Source organism: Strix uralensis, chromosome 31, assembly GCF_047716275.1.
Source record: "Strix uralensis isolate ZFMK-TIS-50842 chromosome 31, bStrUra1, whole genome shotgun sequence".
Taxonomy (NCBI): domain Eukaryota; kingdom Metazoa; phylum Chordata; class Aves; order Strigiformes; family Strigidae; genus Strix; species Strix uralensis.
The window spans coordinates 2,933,437-2,953,099 of NC_134002.1; the positions used below are offsets into that span (position 1 = coordinate 2,933,437).

The following is a 19,663-nucleotide window of genomic DNA, read 5'->3' on the forward strand; positions in this document are numbered from 1 at the left end:
GCACTGCATGTTGACTCGGGGGACCGAATCATAACAGAGGGTGAGGGAAGTGCTCAGGTGGGAGAGTTAACAGCGGTATGGAGCGTGATTGTTAAAGAAGCTGAGACTACAGAACCAGTATTTATTTACACAGACTCCTATGCCGTATTCAAGGGATGTACCGAATGGCTTACATTTTGGGAACAAAACCACTGGGAAGTAAATCGGGTACCAGTGTGGCAGCGTGAAAAGTGGGAGGAAATCTTAAACATTGCAAAACGGAAGTCCTTTTTAGTAGGATGGGTTGCTGCACACCAGTCAGGAAATCACCCTGCCCACCTGCTAAACAACCAGGTGGATTCAATGACTCGTTTGATGAGAACTGCTACAGAAGGTGAGGAGGAGAAATGGGAACACTTACTGGAATGGCTGCATGTAAAGCGGGGTCATTCAGGAAGCAAAGATTTGTTTAAAGAAGCGATAAGCAGGGGATGGTCCGTAACCAGGGAATTGTGCAATACCATTATTTCAGCGTGTAGTCTATGTCGTACTCGGCTGGGAGAGCACAACCCTCTTAAGGACCAACCCCTACACCTAAGGGACAACAAGGGACTATGGGACACCTGGCAGGTGGATTATATTGGCCCTTTCCGGCTCTCTGAGGGAAAACGTTATGTATTGGTGAGGGTGGAAATAGTATCAGGCCTAACTCAAGCAGAAGCTGTATCTCGAGCAACTGCAGAAAATACGGTGAAGGGGTTAAAACGTTGGTTTAGCTACTTGCCTAAGCCCAAATCGATCCAATCAGACAACGGTAGTCACTTTACTGCCGGGGTGGTTCAGGAGTGGGCTCAAGATGAAGGAATTCAGTGGATTTTCCATACTCCATACTATCCCCAAGCAAATGGAATTGTGGAACGCACCAATGGACTGTTAAAGCAGGCCCTAAAACCCCTCGAACCAGGATGGCCACAACGGGTGTCAGACGCAGTAATGAAGATAAACAGCCGGTGGGGAATTAATGGATGCCCACGACTTACCGCGTTCTGTCCTAAGCCTCTGTCCATACTCGCCAGGAAAAAAGAGACTAAAGACCCTGCAAACCCGCTCCATTATCCTGGACAACCTGTTCTAGTAGACTTGCCCACTGTGGGGCAAGTACCCCTAACCCTAAAAACTCCCATCAATATTTGTTCATGGGTGGCTACTGATGCCCATGGGAAAGAATACCGCATCAATACCAGGTGGATTGTCCCTTCTTTCTAACCATCATTGTTTTGTCATGTATATATGTGTTTTACAGAGCATTGATCCTGGACAACAGGAGACCTATGTTACTTTTAGCACTTTCAATGGTTGTAGGCATTATTGGCTAGTTATTATTTGTAATCTGCTTACATTATTATATAATTTGTGGAATCATACCTGCTGAGTGTGGAATAAATCATTGCCAATCAATTACAATCAACGATCCAGGAAATTTTACAGGTACATTTAATGAGTTCACTTATTAGAAGGTTAACCTGGAGTTGTGCCTTAAGTTACCTTATTGGGAATCACCTCCAAAATAAAGGAAGCCTGTGAGCCACCTGTGACTGCAAACTGGTGCTTGCAAATACCAAACAGATCACAGTGCTAGCTCATATAACTGTATGTGGTCCTTACAACACCACATCCATCAACAGCAAGATGCAGTCATCAAAGACTAGTTGAAGGGGTCTGATCCCACAAATTAAGCATTAATGAATTGTACCTGAATATTAAATTGTATTCCCATTTAAATCCTTATAGACCTGATAATGTCATTGTGTAACCTCAAATAGTTTTAGAAAATTTAACTTAGCAATTATATGTACTAACAAGATATGCCTTTAAGGAATTAAAGGTGCAGACCCAACAAGCATCTAAGATGACGTTGCAGAATCTGGCTAGCATTGCTGAAGGAACATGGACTGTGCAGTGTGCTGAATCTGACTGAGGGAGAATGCTGCATCACCATCCACAATGCCACCACCTCTACAGAGGAGACCGTGCCATGATGAAGATGATCAACAACGGGAAGTGAGAACCTTTTTATTGACTGATGGACTAGTTTGATGGATGGAACCCTGGGTCATGGGTCACATCACTGGGATCCTCAGGACTCACGGGGTGGGGAAGATGGCTTGTAAATATTAGTATTGTGATATTATGCAAATTTTTGCTTTTAATGGTATGCCTTGCAGCAATTAGCTATATGCTCTCTCACCTTCTGTCTTCCTTTTCCCTATACCTTTTGGGATCACAATGGTCAAAGAAGAACTTGGAGTGTTTGAGTCACGGGGTGGGATGTGAGAGACGAGAAACCAGGCCTGTGAGAAACTAAGAAAAACAGTCTGAGAAAGCAAAAGTTGAGGCTGATCAAAGAAATGCCTCAAACACTCGCAAGACAAAACTATGAGTCACAGGGTGCATTCTGTGGAGGTCGAAGCTGATAAGGCTGCCCGAATAACACAAGATGGGACTGGAGGAGGGAGCCCTGTGAAGACAGGACGGCTCTGCTCTGGTGCACCTGGCCAAAACTTCAAGGGCCATCTGTCCGGTGAATGACCTTTGCTTCATTATCCACGAAATGCATATTAAAGTTAACACCCCTCAATATGCTAACGAGGGCTAACATGATCATGCTAATTACATCATCCCATGAAACACCTCACCCCTCCCCGTACATGGGATACGTAGGTATGGGGGTCGACCTAGGGGATGGACCCAAGGAAAGTGGGTATAAATCAAGAAGGGAAGAGGGGGGGGGCCCCGAGGAGAGAGAGTGCAGTGAAGCGAAGAAGACGGATGCCAGTGAAAAAGACGGATGTCTCCTGTGCCTCTCGGAACCCTCGTCGGCAGGATCAGCGCAGAAACCCAGACCGGTGATCTGTATTTCCCCATTCCCTCTATCTCCCTCTTTTCCCTTTCCTATTAAGAAATGCAAGGCATATTATATTGCTTGCCACAACTTGCTATATACTTAGCCAACTATCGTGTGTTCAATTAGTACATTGTGAGTAGTTAATAAATGTTTAGACTTGGAGACTTGTTGTCCGCTCCATTGGGGATTTGCGAATCTGAGTCACTTGTCCCCCTCGTCTGAGCGGGACGTGACACCCAGCAAGAAATAACAGCGTTCAACAGGAGATCTGCAGTGGTGGCAACCATGTTGGTTTTGCAAGGGGGCTTCTGTCCGTTCACTAAAAGGATCTGCTACTACCAAGATGCACTTGGTGTTTCAAGCTGTCACTGGCAGAGCTCCCACCAAATCAATCTGCCGTTGTGGCCGTGGGCCTCCACTCTGTTGGTGCTGGGCTGGGGCTTTTACTCCAGTGTAATCTGCACTGGTCACGGCACGAGACAGACAGCTCCTACCCCAGAGATCTCCATCCTTCTTCGTGTTAGGCCAGCACTCACTGTCCTTCACTCTGCTCAGAGTGTTTGCCTCAGCTCATGGAGGAGCTTGATGAGATTCTCCTTGAATATTCTGAGGCATAATCCAATAATTATTGCCCTCTGCATCCACAGCATAATAAATATTCCTTTCCCTTACTATGGGGATTGACCTGATGGGTCTGTTCACATGACTCCCTTGAATTATTCCCTGGTTGGAAGGTGACATTTTCACAAATTGGGTCAAGATGATGGGCTCTGTCACAGCCACATGAGGTCGCTTCTTCAAGAAATATTCAGCCTGAGGTTACCCCAGATGACCCAAGAGTGTTCATGGATGCTCCTGTGCCTGCTAATAACAGGGCCAACTTTCTCGGGTTCCCAATGACAACTTCAGCTGTGGGTCATCCCCAAGAATCTGCTGTCAAGGGTACCAGGATCCACGATGCCAGCCCACAGGAACCTGGGCCTTCCCAGTAGAACCTATGGATCTTGACCAAGACTTACTCTTGAGTTCCCAGACTGCAGGGAATGCATTGCATTTATTGTCACTGGTGTTAGTGACTATATGCTGCTCTGCTAGAAACTGAGCTGCCTTCCTGATTTCTCAAGCCCATTTTGTAAAATCTGTAATTCCATTTCTAAATCTTGTACTTGTCTGACATCTAACTCCAGCTTTTTATTTTGTAAGCAGAGCCTATGTCTGTGGACCCTACTATCTTCCTCTCTTTTGATTCACTTTGGTGTCTTAATCTGGGAAATTCTTCGGTGACCTGTCACATGGAATTCTTCCAAGCAGGTTCATCAGCAGGCTAAAGCCTACTCTCCTGAAGTCCTGTTCTTGGCCTTGTTCCCTTCTCTCAGGAGCCTCAACTCTACTTTCCCACCCCTGATTGTTACATCCCTGAGCAGCTCTTCCTTGTTTCTAAGTCTGATTTCCTGCAGGACACCTCCCCTCACTGGCTCCTCAGTCACCCTTGTTGGTATGATGTTGGCAATTAAATCCAAAAATCTTCTGGATGGCTTTCACTTGGGTATGTTGCCCCTTCAGCAAATTTTGGGATAGTTTAGGTCTGCTATGAGGACCAGGGCTTCTTCCAGTTAAATGAAGAAGGTCCATATACTTCCAGATCCTCATCAGGGGGTCCATAGCTGATATGCACCCACTACAATGTTGCCCACGACCCTTCAGCTCACAGCTGACTCATCGTCCATCCCCAGCCAGAGCTCCACACATTCCTGCTGTTCTCTCCCATAAAGGACAACTTCCTCTCTGAGTCCATCCCCATGGCTTTATCAGTACCAGACACCCAGGACACCACAGCTTCTGCAGGGGAGGGTATTTTTGGTGGTCTGCAACTCCTCATGTTCTTCTCTTGTGAGAGACATCACAGTCGAGATGAGCCAGCTACACACAAACATGAAAAGCTGACCAAATGGAGCTTCAGTCCAGGGGGACCTTGTATATCTCTGGGATTCTGAAATGGAATTCACCTGAAGTTCTACAGTGAAAAGGGGCCAGTCCTACATCAGTGGGGGGAGGGGAGCAAATAGCCCTATATGTCAGGTCAGGCTGGGAACTGACCAGCTGGTGTGGCCCCACAAACATGGATGTGTCCCAGGGTGTGGCTCCCCATTTTGGAGAAGTAGGGAGGACCTGGAGAGTGTTGAGTGAAGGTCTGCCAAGGTGGGGTTTGGGACCTGGTGCCCATGAGCTGTGTGGGGTGGCTGAGGGACCTGGAGTTCTTTGGCCCAGTGGTGTGGAGGCTCCAGGCACTATAGGAGTAGCCTGAGAGTGACTGAGGGGAGATTTCAGAGATGATGGAGCTTTTCTTTGTAGTGAGATACAGCATGAGAAAAAATTAATATGACAAAGTGCATCTGGGGAGGCCCAGATTGGACACAGAGAAATGTCACTCGAAGGGCAGTGCTGTGGTGTAACAAGTCACCCAGAGGGAGAATGGAGCAGCCCCAGGCTTTCCGTTTCAAGGAGTAGTCAAGGAGGATGGAGAGATCTCAGTAAAGGAAGGGAGATGCTGAGGTGAGAGCAAGGTGTGGAAGCTGGGTGGAGGTCTCCAGCCTGCAGAGAAAGAGGTGCAGGTATGGGACACATGAGACAGCCTGTGGTGGAGATGATAGAGGGATGAAGAAAGTCTGAAAATCCCCCAGCAGAGATGAGCTCTTTCTGCCCTTGGCTCTGGCTGTTGTCTCTGCCACTGATGCCAATGAGGAAGCACCTTCCCCTTCCAGCACTGGGTCTCATGGCCTCCCCTTCCCCACCAGAGAGCCTGGGAGGTGTTGGACCATCATCCTGCCCTGTCATTGCCCATCCTCACACCACACTGCCACAGGAAGAGCCCTGAGCAATGTGTGAGGGACAGGTTCTCCATTCCCAGAGGCTGGGGGTCAGGTCTAGGCCTTTTTGCTTAATGTAACACATCCAGGTTTACTCAGATCTGTTCCACCTTTTCATGGCCTTTGTTTCCCTGTCATCTCTGCCTGGAGATTTCTGCTTTAACCAGCCCCTGGGGAGGCTTGGTCAGTAATGGTCCTCAGTGGGACCCATTAAAACTCCAAGAAACTTTGGAGTTTGCATCTGATTTGGACTACTTGACAAGAACCTTCATCTTCATATCACTCTCAGAGGTTCACGGACACAGCTCCAAACCCACCTGAGGGGTCATTAAAATGACTTGGGCTGGTCCTCTGCTGCAGAGCTGGGCCGGGCTCCTGGGACGGAGGGAGCTCAGGGCAAGTGGTCAGCGCTGCAGAGAGACAGCTCTGCCCAGGAGCAGCTCCTCTGCAAAGCGCAGCAGGGCTGAGGGCACTGCCTGCAGGCACCGAGGGCAGAGGAGCCGGACACAGAGAGGGGAAAGGCAGACGGCAGTGGCAGGATGCTGAGAGCTCACTGGAGGAGAAATCTTCGCAGCCCTTGACACAGCAAGTCTCTGGGTGCAGGGCAATGCAGCTGCAGGTGGTGGAGGGATGTGGTGAAGCCGGCACAGCCACCAGGAATGTCCCTGGTGTCTGGAGGAGGAGGACGTGCTCCAGAGCAGGGCTTCCCTGCTGCACTGTCAGAGGGACAGGCCATGGCGGCTGCCTTCTCCCGGGGACGGCTGCAGGGGTGTGCAGGCGCGGGTGCAGCCAGGGGTGCCCAGGGCTGTCCTTGAGAGCAGGGTCCCTGCAGCCCAGGGGCTGTGTGCTGGGGCAGGGACTCTGCCAGGCGCCTGCCAGGGTCAGCACTCAGCCTACCCGGGGAGCTGCCCACGGCGCTGTGGGGAGAAGCTGTGTGGGGAAGGAGAGACCCCCGGCAGGGCAGGGTCCTTCTGCTGTGGAGAGGGTGCTGTGTGGGTCAGGGCTGCTCACAGCTCCACATCACCCCCAGGATTTTGGCAGAGGCAGCATTTCAAGAAGCACATGAAGGCAGGGGCTACCTGGAAGGAAAGGTGCTTTCTGAAGTCTGTGCTTTCAGTTTCCTGCTGTGGTTGTGGGGTATCATAATGCAGCTGTCAGGTTTGGACAACATAAGGACACTCCTACAGTATTACCCTGAGAGAGCAGTAGGTATTTCAGGAACTTGATAAAGTTCCTTCAAGCATTGATTTGCCTACAGAAAGCTCAGTCATCTCCTCAGTGTTTTCCTGACCTTCTCCTTAGACTTGCAGACACAGAAATGCCCCAGGGCAGGGCCCTGCTGCCAGGAGGGGTCTGCAGGGCAGAGCTGAGCACACAGCGGGTGGGATGGGGGCTGTGAGCACTGACAGGGAGGAGATAAGGGGAAAGAGAAACAGCTCCAGGCTGGGACAGCTCCAGGCACCAGAGGCATTGGCAGGGAGTGAAACAGACTGACAGCACAATCTGGGGGGGGGTTGTGGTATTTCGGCACCTCCCTATTACCCTTCAGTAAAAGTGCTTTTTACCTAACCACCCCCCCTGGTCTCCTCCCCCACCCAGCAGAGTCTCTGCCCTCCAGGCCCCACGCTCCGGGGCAGGAGCCGCCTCCTGTGCAGCCAGAGCTGCAGCAGAGGAGACTCTCCCCAGTGCCCATCTGTCCCTCCCTGGCCTGGCCTCCCTTGGCAGAAGCATTGGGGCATTGCTCCTTGGTTCTCCACCTGCCCCTGCTGCTGCTGCTCCTGTTTTCAGGCTCTCTGGGGATGGGGCTTTCAGCTGCAGCTCAGCAACTGGCCCTGCAGGTCCTGCCATGCAGATGTGTCCATGGCAGCAAGGTGCCCAAGCCCCCTTCGAGCCTCTGGGTCTCTGGGAAATGCTGACCATGGGTTGGAGATAAAGCCGGCTCTTTTTCCCAGGCACCCACTCTGCAAGGAATCAAAAATCTCAGAGATCTGTACTGCAGAGGGAAGCTTTCAACTGTATTCCTCTGCTTTCAGCAGCAGCATCCAATTTCCCGTCAAGGGAACAGCTGGGTGTGAGCCTCCTGCAGATTCCAGAGGTGCAAGCCCAGGGCAGCTGAGAGCAAGTCTGATGGACAGCCTGGCTCTCCTCACTCTGCACTAAGGCTCTGCCCGTTTGCACCCCCGCACTCTCCATGGAGCACTTGTAGCGCAGCAGCAATGTCCAGGCTGTCTGCCTTCAGAACGCACTCCTCAGGTAGGACAGGGCAACAGGAGCCAAAGCCAGAAGAGCAAAGCCCCACAGCTCTGCTCTGCAGCCGGGGGCCCTGGGAGGGACAAGGCTGAAATCTCTTGGATTTCCGGAGTGGAGTTAACCAGCGATGACTGCGGGTTCCTCTCTGCCTGTTGGGGCACAGCAGGACTGACTCCTGCAGAGCCCCCAGCAGAATCCCTTGCTCCCCACTGCCCCCTCAACCAGCAAACACCAGAGCTCCAGCCCGGGAGCTGCATGAAGGTCTTTCTGGAAGGACAGAGGCTGGGAGGGGTGGGGATACTGTGAGAAATGGAGCAAGTTTTGCCCAAATACGTCAATCCTAACCATTCACTAAATTTTCCTCCTTGGGCAGTCCCTAATTTGCAGAGGCAGCAGATGTCAAACGGCAGCTCCATCACTGAGTTCCTCCTCCTGGCATTCGCAGACACACAGGAGCTGCAGCTCTTGCACTTCTGGCTCTTCCTGGGCATCTACCTGGCTGCCCTCCTGGGCAACGGCCTCATCATCATCGCCATCGCCTGTGACCGCCACCTGCACACCCCCATGTACTTCTTCCTCCTCAACCTCTCCCTCCTCGACCTGGGCTGCATCTCCACCACTCTCCCCAAAGCCATGGCCAATTCCCTCTGGGACAACACGCACATCTCCTACTATGGATGTGTTTCACAGCTCTTTTTCTTTGCCTTCTTGATCACAGCAGAATTTTATCTCCTCACCGTCATGGCCTACGACCGCTACGTTGCCATCTGCAAACCCCTGCACTACAGGACCCTCCTGGGCAGCAGAGCTTGTGTCCACATGGCAGCAGCTGCCTGGGGCACTGGGTTGCTCATTTCTCTCCTGCACACGGCCGATACATTTTCACTACCTCTCTGTCAAGGCAACACCATAGATCAGTTCTTCTGTGAAATCCCCCAGATCCTCAAGCTCTCCTGCTCAGACTCAGATTACCTCAGGGAAGTTGGGCTTCTCCTAATTACTCTCTTACTAGATTTTGGAAGTTTTATGTTTATTCTTTTTTCATATGTTCAGATCTTGAGGGTCGTGCTGAGGATCCCCTCTGAGCAGGGACGGCACAATGCTTTTTCCACGTGCCTCCCTCACCTGGCTGTCATCTCCCTGTTAATCAGTACAGCCATGTTTGCCCACCTGAAACCCCCCTCCATCTCCTCCCCAACACTGGACCTGGTGGTGTCATTTCTGTACTCAGTGGTGCCTCCAGCAGTGAACCCCCTCATCTACAGCATGAGGAACCAGGAGCTCAGGGATGCCCTGAGAAAACTGTATGAACACACATTATTCCAGCATTAAAAAGATGCCCACCGTACTCTTAGAACTCCCAGGAATCCAGTGAAATTCCAGGTTATCTTTTGTTCTTCTCTTTCTTTATTTTGTAATTGTTTGTTACACTTGTGATAATATTAATTGTAATTATATATTATTCATACAACTTCCTACACTTGAAATCTTCCTTTTTCTGTCTGGTAAGTGTAATGTACGGAAGGAACCAGGCTCTTGCATAGCTAAAGAAGCCAGAACGTAATCATTTGCCTCTACCCCCATCTCTTTAAATCAGGTCTGGAGCTGGGGGCCCAGCCCCAGCAGGCAGAAGGGATTCAGGAGCCAAGGGCCCAGCTGCCCCATGGAGGAGCAGCCCCAGTGCCCCTCGGGGCTGCCTCTCGCTGCCTCAGCAGGCACTGCCTCTCTGCTGCCTGTGAGCTGGGGCTGCTGCTTCCCTGCAGTCATGGCCAAGGACAGCAGCAGGGTGTGGCCTTTTCAGTTCTGGCCTCTCCTTTCTTCCATACTGTCCTGCTGTTCCCTTGCATTTGTGTCACCCCCAAGCTCTTGTGTAGCTTTTGACAGTCCCGTTGTGTCCTCAGTGGCACCCCTGTGGCTGCAGGCAGAATCAGGCCATGTGAACCGCGGTGTCAGAGCTGGCCTCCATGCCAGCACAACCATCACCAAAGGGGCTCCACAGGGCATGACCAGAAGGCTGGACACCGCTTCCAAAGCTGGTGTCAGGAATACACTCAACAACTTCTCCCTCATATGGACTTTTCCTCTTTTGAGGTTTTTGATGCTTTCAGGGGAACAAGCACAAAGGCCTAATGGGATCTGTTTAGGGGCCAAGGGTTGGACCAAGACCTCCCTTCTTGGTTGCACATGTCCATACAGACAGCAACTGCTCTTTGATTTACCTGCCTGTTGCTGTCCCACCTGCAGAAAGGCTGATGTCAGATGCCATCCTGGAGAAGAATCGGGAGCTGCCAGGACAGGTCAAGGTATTTCCAGGGACAGTGTGTGAGTCTGGGGGGGCAGTGAGTGGCACCTCATAAACTGAGTAACCATCAAGGTGGAGTCTCTTGGAGCAAAAGGTGAACCTGAGGGCAGCATGGGTTAACGAGGGCACTGCAATTTCTGGAGAGGCTGTGAGGAGCCAGCAGGCAAAGGGACACAAGACTGGAGAGTGGTTCAGGACAGCCTCTTGGAAAGGCCACAGGCTGTATCTACTGTAGCCCTCCCTCGCCTTTTGTGCCATTGGAGACACCCCATGGTCCTGCCAGCCCCGTCCTTGGCCCTTGAGCCATCCAGGGAAGATGGAAAGGGCCTCAGCAGCAGTGAACCCCATCTGCCTGGCTCTGCTCCCCATCTGTGCAACTAGCACAGCCAGTGTAGGGTCACCCCATGACCCCAGGGCACCAGAGTCCCCTTGCTCTGCAGAGCAGCACCGCCAGCTTGAGCCCATGCAGGAAGCACGGGGACAGAGCCAGGAACAGCTGGGCAGGCCAGCACGGACACGCTCAGGTGGGGAAAATCTCTCTGGGGAGAAGGGATGTCACTGGAGAAGAACAAGGGAACGTTTCTGTGCCTGCAGGGAGGAATCCATGAAAAAGAGAAACCTCTTTCTGCAGGCAGTAGGTCAGGGCAGGCTGCTCTGTCGGTGGACCTGGATTTATTGCTGGCCTGAGGTGAGAGAGGCACCTACTGAGGGGTCAGTGGCTGTGGTGGTGGGCATCTCTTGGACCTGAGACTAGAAGTCCTGCCGTTTCACTGACCTCCATTTCCTCATGCCACAGTGAAACTTCAGATTCAGGGCTGATAGGGAGGCTGAGACCAGACCCCTCTCTGCCCCACAGCAGCTGCTGTGCCCTTCAGAGGGGCTGGGGCTGTGGGGTGTGTGCCCAGAGCTCTGCAGCACCCTGCAGCCCAGACTGGGTTCCTCTGTGGGGCTAAGCTGGGGAGAGGGCAGGGGAGATGGGAAGAGCTGGGGCTGGGCTGGGCTGGAAAGTGCCCAGGAGAAGACACCACCAATGTTAGCTGAGTTGTGTGACCATGCAGGGAGAGAACACACTCCAGTGGGTGTGTGGTGCAGACCCAGATAGGATGTAAGACATCTGAGACAGGCAGGTGCAGGAGAGAGGAGGCTGGTCTGTGCCCGTGGTGGCATAGGTGTAACGAGAAGGTGCCGTGGGGCCTTCATCACCCCCAACACCTCTCATCATCCATATCCAGCACTGGCCACTTGCCCCAGTTTATGGGTGGTTTTGCTCTGTGTCCATCTCCTTCTTCCTGCTGGTCTCGGTGCCTGTCTTGGGAGAAGAGCCAGCCCTGCCCCAGCCTCTCTTCTTGCCTAGACCTTGGCAGATGCCAGAGCAGGGCTGTCTGGGAACCCTTGTGTGGGATACGGCTGGGGTTTGGCTGGGACTGGGCACTGGGGACTGAACAAGACCCATGCCAGTTGCTGCTGAATGGGGAGGGGGTTTCACAGCAGCAGAGACAGATGGGGATGAGGGACTCAACGGTGCCTTTGCTTTAGTCTTTCCTGAAAAGTTCTCCCAGGCCTCTGCTCAGGGAAAGGGCTCCTACTGACAGGCTTCTTCAGCCTGGAGAAGGGATGGCTGAGGGGCACCGCACAACCAGGGGGGGCCTCCCCTTTTTCCCCATGAGGCTAGCCAAGCATTGGAACAAGCGTTGGTCCCCCTGAGAGATTGTGAAGTCCTCCATCCTTGCAGGTTTTCAAGACCCAGATGGACCAAGCCCTAAGAAGCCAGGTCTCACCATATACCTGACCCTGCTTTGAGCAGATGGTTTTCCCACAGACCTCCCAAGGTCTATGCTGAGCCTCAATGATCTTATTATCCTACGATGTCCCATCCGGTATCTGATAAGCCAATGAGAGAGCAGATGTTTATGGGGCACAGATCCCCCAGTGTTTTATGTGACCAGCTAAGACAAGTCAGGTGAACATCTCCTCCACTGCACTGACTGCAAGGGGAGCCTGGGAGGCACTGCCTCAGACAGCTCTACATTACCCCTGCACCTCACTGCATCCAGCTTTAACACCCCCAAAGGCCATGGTCTGCACCCTGAAGATCCTACTCATAGGTTTGGGGAATCAGAGAAGGTGAATGCCACCTGTGACTGAAATACATCCCCACTGTTCATTTACAGCAAGGAGTTTCTCCTTCTGGTGCATTCCCATGCCACGTGGACTCCACCTGGGATTTGTCTCCCCTTGTTTTAGACAACGGCTCATTGAGTGTCTGTCCACTGTTGCTCTTACAGGATCTTCTTGAACTTGACAGTGGGTCTTCAACCTCCTGCACTGTAATTCATCCTCACAGAATTTTAAATCACTTGGTTCCTTCATTGTCTTGTCCTCCAGGCACCTGCTCAGCCCTCACACAGCCTGGGTGTTGGCTCACTCCTGGGTGCTTCTTTCCAGGTGAGCCCCCTCCAAGTTGCAGTCCCAGGGGTGGTTCTGAGGGGAGATGCTGCTTGGTGTCAGGTCTGCTCCAGAGCAGACAGGGCTGAGCAGGGTGTCCATGAGCGTGTGTAAAGGGAACAAGATTTTAGAAAACTCTTTTTCTTTTAGGATATTGTTAAGAGCAGGAATAATTAATAAATAGATATTGTTTTAGAGGTTTAATTAATAGTATACAGGTGCTTTAAGAACAATACTGACAGTTCAATGCAAATACTATGCATTTGTCCCCTGTACAGCCCCCAGAATGGCTGGCTTAAAACCCAGTCAAGCAGAATTACCAAAAATCAATCTTAAGTATTAAGTTTAAGACATAACAAAATATAAGAAATAAGTGATTTACATAGGGTAAGCAATTTAGAAAGGCTAGGTAATTAAAAGCCAGACATAGATTAAGTATTTGTTAGGTAGAACATTTTGAGTCTTTTCTCAGAAGTCTAAAGGTGAATTATGATGAAGATTGCTCAAGAAGGTATGTAACTGTGATGAGCAAAGACTGCATCAGTGAGCAGTAGCGTCAGAAGGAGAACTGGAACGGAACGATGGCAACTAGTCGAAACTGTGGAATATAATGGACTTCTGAAGTTGATGAAGAATTAAGAGCTGAAAGTTCCCGGGAAATCACCAAAGACTCTTTGTATTGTATGATGTTATGTAGAATCACATATATAGAGGGCGGTTTTTGTTTGCCGCTGCCATTCACTGGGGTGATGGCCCAACACATGAGTTGTTAATAAAGCAGATTAGAGATACCCACAGTCTGACAAAATTCTTTAACATGGGTGAGGCAGGTGGAAAAGGCCCACCTGGGTTCTGATTCTGGGGACACCTCTGTTATTCTGACCTGACCAACCATGGCAGACAGAAGGGCAGACAGGGTTCATGGCCACCCTGCTCAGGATTAGCCCTGAGATGGATGAAAAATCTTTTCCTTATCTCCAGGTTGAACATCCCCTCTTTCACCCAACACTCACCTTCCATCCTCTGAACATGCACCATGGTGCAGAGCCTAGTTCTCTATTCTTTGTGGCCTCCTCGGAGGTGCTGCCAGGCTGCACTGAGGTCGCCCTCAGCCCTCCCTTCTCCAGGCTGAACAAGCCCAGCTCCCTCAGCCTCTCCTCACAGGAAAAGGGTTCCAGGCCTGGCGTATCTTGGGGGCCATTCACCAAACCCCCTCCAGCTTGCCAACATCATTCCTGTCCTGGGGGTCTGAAATCTGGACGCAGTAACCTGGACAATGCCCTCTCTTGATCTTCTGGCCGCACTCCTGGCCATCAAGCCCTGGGGGCAGGTGGCCTCCCTTGCTGCCAGGGCACATGGCTGCTTCCTGCCCAACTCACCCAGACCTTTCCCACGGGGCTTCTCCCAGCCAGGCAGCCCCCAGCCTGTGCCATTGCCAGGGTGAAGTTGTCTTAAGGCCTCATCTACTTCCTCTTCATGATCAGGAGGTCTGGACCAGACATCTGCTCACCACAATTTTGCCTATGATTTTCTTTCCTCTCATGTTAACTCCTCAGCTCTCCGCTGACTCTCAAGACCTCACAGTTTCTCTGTCTCTGTAATGCAATAGGTCACTGACTCTCTCCTGGATTGCGGGGGGGGTCGTTCTCCCAGTCTCTGTCCTCTGGCTGGATTTCCTCAGTACAACTGGTCTTGTTATTAAAGACTGAGGCAAAGAAGGCATTAAGGACTTCAGCCTTCTCCTCATCACTTGTTACCATGTTTCCTCCTGTATCTAGCAGGGGATGGAGACTCTCCCTGGTCTTCTTTTGCTGTTGACATACTTATAGAAACATTTCTTGTTATCCTTGATTGCTGAAACCAGATTAATTTCCAGCTAGGCTTTAGACCTCCTGATTTCTGCCCTGCATAACCTCACAGCCTCTTTGTAATCACTGTGAGTGGCTAGCCCCTTCCTCCAAAGGCTGTAAACTCTCCTTTTGTCTTTGAGTTGCAGCCAAAGCTCCCTGTTCAGCCAGGGTGGTCTTCTCTGCTGCCTGCTCCTCTTAGAGCACCTGGGGACTGCCTGCTCCTGAGCCATAAACACTTCCTTCTTAAAGAGTTCCCAGCCTTCCTGGACCCCTATACCCTTCAGGACCATCTCCCAAGGGATCCTGTCAAGCTGGTGCCTAAACAAGACAAAGTCAGCCCTTTGGAAGTCCAAGATGTCAGTCCTGCTTAGCCCTTTCCTGGCCTCTCTAAGAATAGATAACTCTATTATTTCATGATCGCTGTGCCCTAGTCATCCTCCAACCACCACATCATCCACCAGTCCTTCTCTGTTCACAAGGAGGAGATCTAGCAGGGCACCTTCTCTGCTTGGTTCTCTCACCAGCTGTGTTAGGAAGTTGTCCCCCACACATTCCAGGAATCTAAGGGACTGGTCACGCTCTGCGTGTTCTTACCCACTGAAGGGCAACTTTCCGTCTGTGTCCAGCCCCATGGCCTTATCAGTACCAGGACCCCACAGTTTCTCCAGGAGAGGGGATTTGTAGCGCCCTGCAACTCCTCATGCTGTTCTCCTGTGAGAGACACCCCAGTCACGATAAGCCAGCTGCACACAAATATTAAAAGCTGATCAAAATTTTCTACAGTCCATAGGAACCTTTACAAAATCTCTGATTCTACAAACTTGAAGTTTTGCAAGGAAATGTGGCCAGTCCTACATAGCTGGGGGGCAGGGGGCAAATAACCCCATAGTTCAGGATGGGCTGGGACCTGCCCTGCTGAGCAGCGACTCTGAGGGGAAGGGCCTGGGCACTACGAGGGATGCCCTACGAGCCAGGAGATGATGGACATGATGAACAAGGGCAGCTGTCTACGGGGCTGCATTCGGAGGAGCGTGGGCCACCCAGACACCCTGAGTTATCATCCCCTCCACTCCCCAGTGGTGTAGCCCCACACATGCGTGTGTCGTATGGTGTGGCTCCCCATTTTGGAGAAGTAGGGAGGACCTGGAGAGTGTTGAGTGAAGGTCTGCCAAGGTGGGGTTCGGAACCTCGTGCCCATGGACTGTGTGTGGTGGATGAGGGACCTGGAGTTCTTTGTCCAGTGGTGTAGAGGATCAGGTGGTATAGGAGTTGCCTCGGAGTGCCTGATGGGTTATTTCAGAGATGATGGAGCTTTTCTTTGTAGTAAGATATAGGATGAGAAAAAAATAATGCCACAAAGTGCAGGTGAGGAGGCCCAGACTGGATGAAAGGAAAGAAAAATATTACTCCAAGGAGACTGCTGTGGTGAAATTCATCACACAGAGGGAGTCTGGATCAGCGCAAGGCTTTTTGTTACAAGGAAGAGCCAGGGAAGACGGCAAGATATCAGTAAAGGAAGGAAGATGATCAAGTGAGAGCAAGGTGGGACAGCTGGGTGGGTGACTAGAGGCTTCAGGGAAAGAGGTTGTATCTCTGCCTGCAACACCATAGCACTGTCACCTGTAGTGGAGGTGACAGAGGGTTGTAGAAAAGCTGAAAATCCCCAGCTGAGTCAACCTCCTCCTGACTTTGGCCATAGCTGGTGTTTCTGCCACTGATGCCTATGAGGAGGCACAGTCCCCTGCAGCACTGGGGCCTCATTGCCCCCTTGTCCCTACTCAGGAGCCTGGCAGGTGCATATCTCCATCACCCACTGCCCCAGGAAGAGCCCTGAGCAATGGGTGAGGGACAGGATCTGCCTTCCCAGGGGCTGGGGGTCACAGCTTGGCCCCTTGGTTAATGGGGTCAGGGCTTGGCCCTTTGGCTTCATGAAACACATGCAGGTTTCCTCAGCATCAGAGCCACCTTTGCTTTGCTTTTCCCTACCTGCCATCACTGCCTCCACATTTCTGCTCTAAGTGGAGCCTGGGGAGGCTTTGTCAACAGTGTCCCTCAGTGGGACCCATTAAAGCCACAAGAAACTTTGGAGTTTGAAACTAACTTTGACTTCTTCAGAGGTTTCTTCAGCAGCATCTCAGTGTCCGATGTTCAGAGACTCAGCACCAAACCCACCTCAGGGGTCATTAAAATGCCTTGGGCTGGTCCTGTGCTGAGGAGCTGGGCCGGGCTCCTGTTACAGAGGGAGCTGAGGGCAAGTGGTCAGCGCTGCAGAGAGAAAGCTCTGCCCAGGAGCAGCTCCTCTGCAAAGCGCAGCAGGGCTGAGGGCACTGCCTGCAGGCACTGAGGGCACAGGAGCCGGGCACAGAGAGGGGAAAGGCAGACGGCAGTGGCAGGATGCTGAGAGCTCACTGGAGGAGAAATAATCACAGCAGTTAATATAGTAAGTGTCCTCCTGTTTTGCTGGGTGGGCAGTGGGAGATGGCAATCTATTTCTCCTTTCTGGAGCAAGTTCTAAGACCCCACTTCTTGTTCGCAGATGTCTGAGTCTCTCCTGTGTCCCTGCACACAGAGAGATGCCCCTGGGCAGGGCCCTGCTGCCAGGAGGGGTCTGCAGGGCAGAGCTGAGCACACAGCGGGTGGGATGGGGGCTGTGAGCACTGACAGGGAGGAGATAAAGGAAAAGAGAAACAGCTCCAGGCAGGGACAGCTCCACGCACCAGAGGCTTTGCAGGGAGTGAAAGAAATTCACGGTTCAGGGTGGGGGGTGGTATTTGTGAAACTCCCTATTAGCCCTTCACTGAAAGTGCTGTTTACATAATAATCCTCCCTGTTCTCCTCCCCCATCCAGCAGAGCCTCTGCCCTCCAGGTCCCTCAGTCCAGGGCAGGAGCTGCCTCCTTGGCAGCCAGAGCTGCAGCAGAGGAGACTCTCCCCAGTGCCCATCTGTCCCTCCCTGGCCTGGCCTCCCTTGGCAGAAGCATTGGGGCATTGCTCCTTGGTTCTCCACCTGCCCCTGCTGCTGCTGCTCCTGTTTTCAGGCTCTCTGGGGATGGGACTTTCAGCTGCAGCTCAGCAACTGGCCCTGCAGGTCCTGCCATGCAGATGTGTCCATGGCAGCAAGGTGCCCAAGCCCCCTTCGAGCCTCTGGGTCTCTGGGAAATGCTGACCATGGGATGGGGATAAACCCGGCTCTTTTTACCAAACCCCCCAACCTCAAGGAATAAAAAAACTCAGAGATCTTTACTGGGGAGGGGAGTTTTCAACTGGATTCCTCTGCTCTCAGCAGCAGCCAATTTCCTGTCAAGGGAACAGCTGGGTGTGACCCTCCTGCAGATTCCAGTGGTGCAAGCCCAGGGCAGCTGAAAGCAAGTCTGATGGACAGCCTGGCTCTCCTCACTCTGCACTAAGGCTCTGCCCGTTTGCACCCCCGCACTCTCCATGGAGCACTTGTAGCGCAGCAGCAATGTCCAGGCTGTCTGCCTTCAGAACGCACTCCTCAGGTAGGACAGGGCAACAGGAGCCAAAGCCAGAAGAGCAAAGCCCCACAGCTCTGCTCTGCAGCCGGGGGCCCTGGGAGGGACAAGGCTGAAATCTCTTGGATTTCAGGAGCGGAGTTAACCAGCGATGACTGTGGGTTTCTCTCTGCCTGTTGGGGCACAGCAGGACTGACTCCTGCAGAGCCCCCAGCAGAATCCCTTGCTCCCCACTGCCCCCTCAGCCAGCAAACACCAGAGCTCCAGCCCGGGAGCTGCATGAAGGTCCTTCTGGAAGGACAGAGTTTGGTGGGGGTAGCGGTTCTGTCAGAAATTGAGTAAGTTTTGCTAGAGAAGTCAGTCCTAAACCTTCACTGCTTTTTCCTGCTTGAACAGCTCACTATGCACAGAGATAGCAAATGTCCAACAGCAGCTCCATCACTGAGTTCCTCCTCCTGGCATTCGCAGACACACGGGAGCTGCAGCTCTTGCACTTCTGGCTCTTCCTGGGCATCTACCTGGCTGCCCTCCTGGGCAACGGCCTCATCATCACCGCCATCGCCTGTGACCACCACCTGCACACCCCCATGTACTTCTTCCTCCTCAACCTCTCCCTCCTCGACCTGGGCTCCATCTCCACCACTCTCCCCAAAGCCATGGACAATTCCCTCTGGGACAACAGGGCTATCTCCTATTCAGGATGTGCTGCCCAAGTCTTTTTCTTTTTCTTCCTGATCTCAGCAGAATTTTCTCTCCTCACCATCATGTCGTACGACCGCTACGTTGCCATCTGCAAACCCCTGCACTACGAGACCCTCCTGGGCAGCAGAGCTTGTGTCCACATGGCAGCAGCTGCCTGGGGCACTGGGTTTCTCTATGCTGTGCTGCACACAGCCAACACATTTTCACTACCACTCTGCCAAGGCAATGTCCTGGACGAGTTTTTCTGTCAAATCCCCCAGATCCTCAAGCTCTCCTGCTCACACTCCTACCTCAGGGAAGCTGGGCTTCTTCTTGCTAGTGCGTGTTTATTTTTTTGGTGTTTTGTTTTCATTGTGGTGTCCTATGTGCAGATCTTGAGGGCCGTGCTGAGGATCCCCTCTGAGCAGGGACGGCACAAAGCCTTTTCCACATGCCTCTCTCACCTGGCTGTGGTCTCCCTCTTTATCAGCACTGGCATGTTTGCCCACCTGAAGCCCCCCTCCTTCTCCTCCCCCACCCTGGACGTGGTGGTCTCATTTCTTTACTCAGTAATTCCTCCAGCAGTGAACCCCCTCATCTATAGCTTGAGGAACCAGGAGCTCAAGGATGCCCTGTGGAAACTGATAACTAATTGTTATTTTGAAGCAATAAACTACTCATCTTCTACTGCACAGCAGTTATAATATAACTCTGTACAGGCCCAGCCTGTCATTTGCATTTTCTGTTGGTGGTGATTGCATTTTACTTGTAATTATGTTGTCATCCTCTTTCTAATTCACTGTGTACTTTTGTGACCGAGTGTCTGGATAAATGAGGAGCCATGATCTGTGTGTGTTTTAACAAAATAAAGGGCAGGCAGTGATTCTTCTTCTTCTGGGATCTTTCCTGTAA

At 51.9% G+C, this 19,663-nt stretch overlaps 2 protein-coding genes across 2 annotated transcripts; both read left to right on the forward strand.

Moving 5' to 3' along the window:
- Positions 1 to 8,391: 8,391 nt before the first annotated feature.
- Positions 8,392 to 9,333, forward strand: LOC141936125 (olfactory receptor 14A16-like). Its single transcript, XM_074852850.1, has one exon. It carries the CDS (start codon positions 8,398 to 8,400, stop codon positions 9,331 to 9,333), a length of 936 nt encoding a protein of 311 aa, XP_074708951.1. The 5' UTR covers positions 8,392 to 8,397.
- A 9,069-nt stretch (positions 9,334 to 18,402) lies between these two features.
- LOC141936080 (olfactory receptor 14A16-like) lies at positions 18,403 to 19,455 on the forward strand. Its single transcript, XM_074852805.1, has one exon. It carries the CDS (start codon positions 18,490 to 18,492, stop codon positions 19,453 to 19,455), a length of 966 nt encoding a protein of 321 aa, XP_074708906.1. The 5' UTR covers positions 18,403 to 18,489.
- Positions 19,456 to 19,663: the final 208 nt, after the last annotated feature.